General features: G+C 29.2%; 1 protein-coding gene across 1 annotated transcript; it reads left to right on the forward strand.

Annotated features, from left to right (window-relative positions):
• Positions 1-605: 605 nt before the first annotated feature.
• Positions 606-1,820, forward strand: LOC125853090 (uncharacterized). Its single transcript, XM_049532762.1, has one exon. The coding sequence runs from the start codon at positions 606-608 to the stop codon at positions 1,818-1,820; it is 1,215 nt and encodes a 404-aa protein (XP_049388719.1).
• Positions 1,821-3,031: the final 1,211 nt, after the last annotated feature.

Here is a 3,031-nt window from a genome sequence, read left to right on the forward strand (position 1 = left end):
ATATAGTACAAAAAATAATAAATTCTGAAGAACAAATAGATACGAAAAAGAAATTACAATCATTTTTAGGATTAGTAAACCAGGTAAGAGAATATATACCTAATTTAGCAGAAAATCTAAAACCTTTGCACAAAAATTGAAGCAAGATGTAGAATATTATTTTGATAAAAAAGATCAAGAACAAATACAAAAAATAAAATCATTATGTAAGAAATTACCCAAATTATATTTTCCAGATGAAAATAAAAAGTTTATATACATAGTAGAATCAGATGCAAGCGAAATAAGTTGTGGAGGAGTACTAAAGTATAAATACGATAAAGAAAAAATAGAACATCATTGTAGTTATTACTCAGGGACATTAACAAATCCCGAAATAAGATGGGAAATAAATAGAAAAGAGTTATATTCACTATATAAATGTTTATTAGCTTTTGAACCATATATAGTATAAAATAAGTTTATTGTAAGAACAGATAATACACAGGTAAAATGGTGGATCACAAGGAAGATACAAGATTCAGTAACAACCAAAGAAATACGGATACTAGTATTAAATATACAAAATTTTACATTTACAATAGAAGTAATAAGTACTAACAAAAATGTTATTGCAGATTACATTTCAAGACAAATTTACACAGACGGATCTTGACCAAGAAAATACTCTTGAAAAAATATTCAATGCCATGACATTACTTTGTACCAAAGTAGATGGCCTGGACAAAGAGATACAAAAAATGAAAAGTCAGCAGCATGACGGTAAACATGCGGAGCTAAGTCGATCGGAAGACTTAAAAACTCCAGAGCTAGAAGGTGACAATGGGAAACACCGAAAAATCCAAACTAACAATTTGTTACATGCCGCTACAGGTAGCACATCATCTACAAAAGAAGAAAAAAGATATGTTAATACAAATATGAACAAGACATTTGAGAAACCATTTGTATCCAAAAATCAAAACACCTTATTTGTACCACCACAAGTAAATACCTACAAAGACAGCTTAGGACAACACAAGAAAATCTATAATCATATAACCAGAGCCTATATAGAAAACATCCACAAAATACAAACCTTTTTGAACAAAAACCCCAGATCCAAAACTACCCAAAATCCACACGAAGATTATATTACCCAAACTCTACAAGGATACAATAAACTAATTGCTTTACCTAAGACAAATGCAAATCTAGTGGCAACTTGCTATAACTATGGATTATTGAACAAAGTATATACCCAGAGAGGAGATGAAATAGCTAAGATACCGGAGCTACACAAAGCATTCATGCACTACAAAAGAATAACTAAGGGAACCTTTTTCTATATAATATTCTATTCAGCACCAGCTGAGATACTTTATGATGAAATTAAACCAATTATACAAGTTATAAAAATTGGATTAACTAGAGAAATGATCATACTAGAAAAGATAGAAGAACAAGGCGAAATACAAAAAGTGGAGATACCAGCATTCTATGCAGGAAAACGAATTATTGGAATAGCTACTATCTTAAATGAGTTAACATCTAATTCTTTAAACAAAAATTCAATATGGAGTTATTATTCAAGAGAGCAAACAATGATATATTCAAATTGTCGAGAAATTAGAGCAGCAGATATGGAAGAACTCAGGCAATGGGCACTAAGTCTACTAAAACCTGAGCAACAGCCAACTACAAGAGCTATAAGAAAGAACTTTATCTCATCGAAAATAATGACAAGATATTGTAAAACTATCAGAAATAAATATCTGGATCATCAATGTTCTAAATGCCAAGGAGAAGATAATGTAATCCCAGACGTACAGCTGGAGTAGGAACAACAAAAGCCGACAAGATGAAGAAAAAGCTAAAGAAAGGATAGAAATCAGCAAAGGAGGAAAAGTTGTTTGTCCTAATAGGAAAAGCTAGTGGAAAGAAAAGTTAGTGGGAATAAATATGTAACGTGTGTACATTACTAGAAGTTAGTGGAAATTTATGTAAAGTAGTAGTAACTATAGTTAGATGTAAAGTAATCATGGTATAGAAAAGTAACTATAGTAAGGTTACTTATTTTTGTATAAATAGATAGCCATTATGGCATAAATAGGCAAGACTTTCTACACGGAAAGCAAGCCTCTTTGTACTACAAAAATATTCTCAATAAAAATATATCAGTTTCAAAGCTAAGCTATGGATCAAAATAATCCAAATATCACACAGGTACATATATTTATGATTATGCATAGCTAAAATCTATTAATTCCTGAATATCATAGCATAATTAAATAAGTTTATATTAGTTATTATATACTAGAATTATTTGAGCATGTTTTTTAATTTGTTAACATGAGGAAAAAAGGAAAAACTTCTAGACTATGTCGTCCTAAGGTTGAAACCATAGGCGAGGAAGCCATGAGGGGAGTAAACAAAGTTGAAGGCGCTGTTAGGAAGTAATTACCTTTGAAAGTACGATGTTAACAGTGACAGGAAAACATGTTAAAATAATCTAGTTTATAGTAATCTAATATAGATCATTTGTTATGCATATGGTATGAGGGAATTATAGTTAAATAATCATGAATATCCTTTTGCATGATGAAATGATATTAAATTATAAAATACTAATCTTGTATGTATTAAGAAACATAGAAATTATAGAATTAAAACAAATAATATGGCAGCAAATATTCGAAGAAGGCAGCAAATATTCGAAGAAGAAGAAGAAGAATTAATGAATCAACTTTGGTATGAAGATGAAATTCCAGAATTTAACTTAAGTGTTTTAGAAATTCAATATTCAGATTAATGATAAATCTAGAATACTTAGAATATTGGCAACAAACTATAATAGATATTACTTTATTAAGTAATTTAATTAAAGAAAACATTTAAGCATTTCAACAAACTCATGACATACAATAGATAGAGTATATATTAGAAAACATAAAAGAAATTATAAGATTAATACCCCTAGAAAAGATGTATTATGAAAAAATTAATTCATAATATATTTATGAATCGGGACCCCCCCTCCAAGTTGATATCA

Source organism: Solanum stenotomum, unplaced genomic scaffold, assembly GCF_019186545.1.
Source record: "Solanum stenotomum isolate F172 unplaced genomic scaffold, ASM1918654v1 scaffold9453, whole genome shotgun sequence".
NCBI lineage: Eukaryota > Viridiplantae > Streptophyta > Magnoliopsida > Solanales > Solanaceae > Solanum > Solanum stenotomum.

Bases quoted from the DNA above. Each gene is read 5' to 3' on its own strand.
- LOC125853090 (XM_049532762.1), top strand. From the start codon at position 606: ATGTTATTGCAGATTACATTTCAAGACAAATTTACACAGACGGATCTT.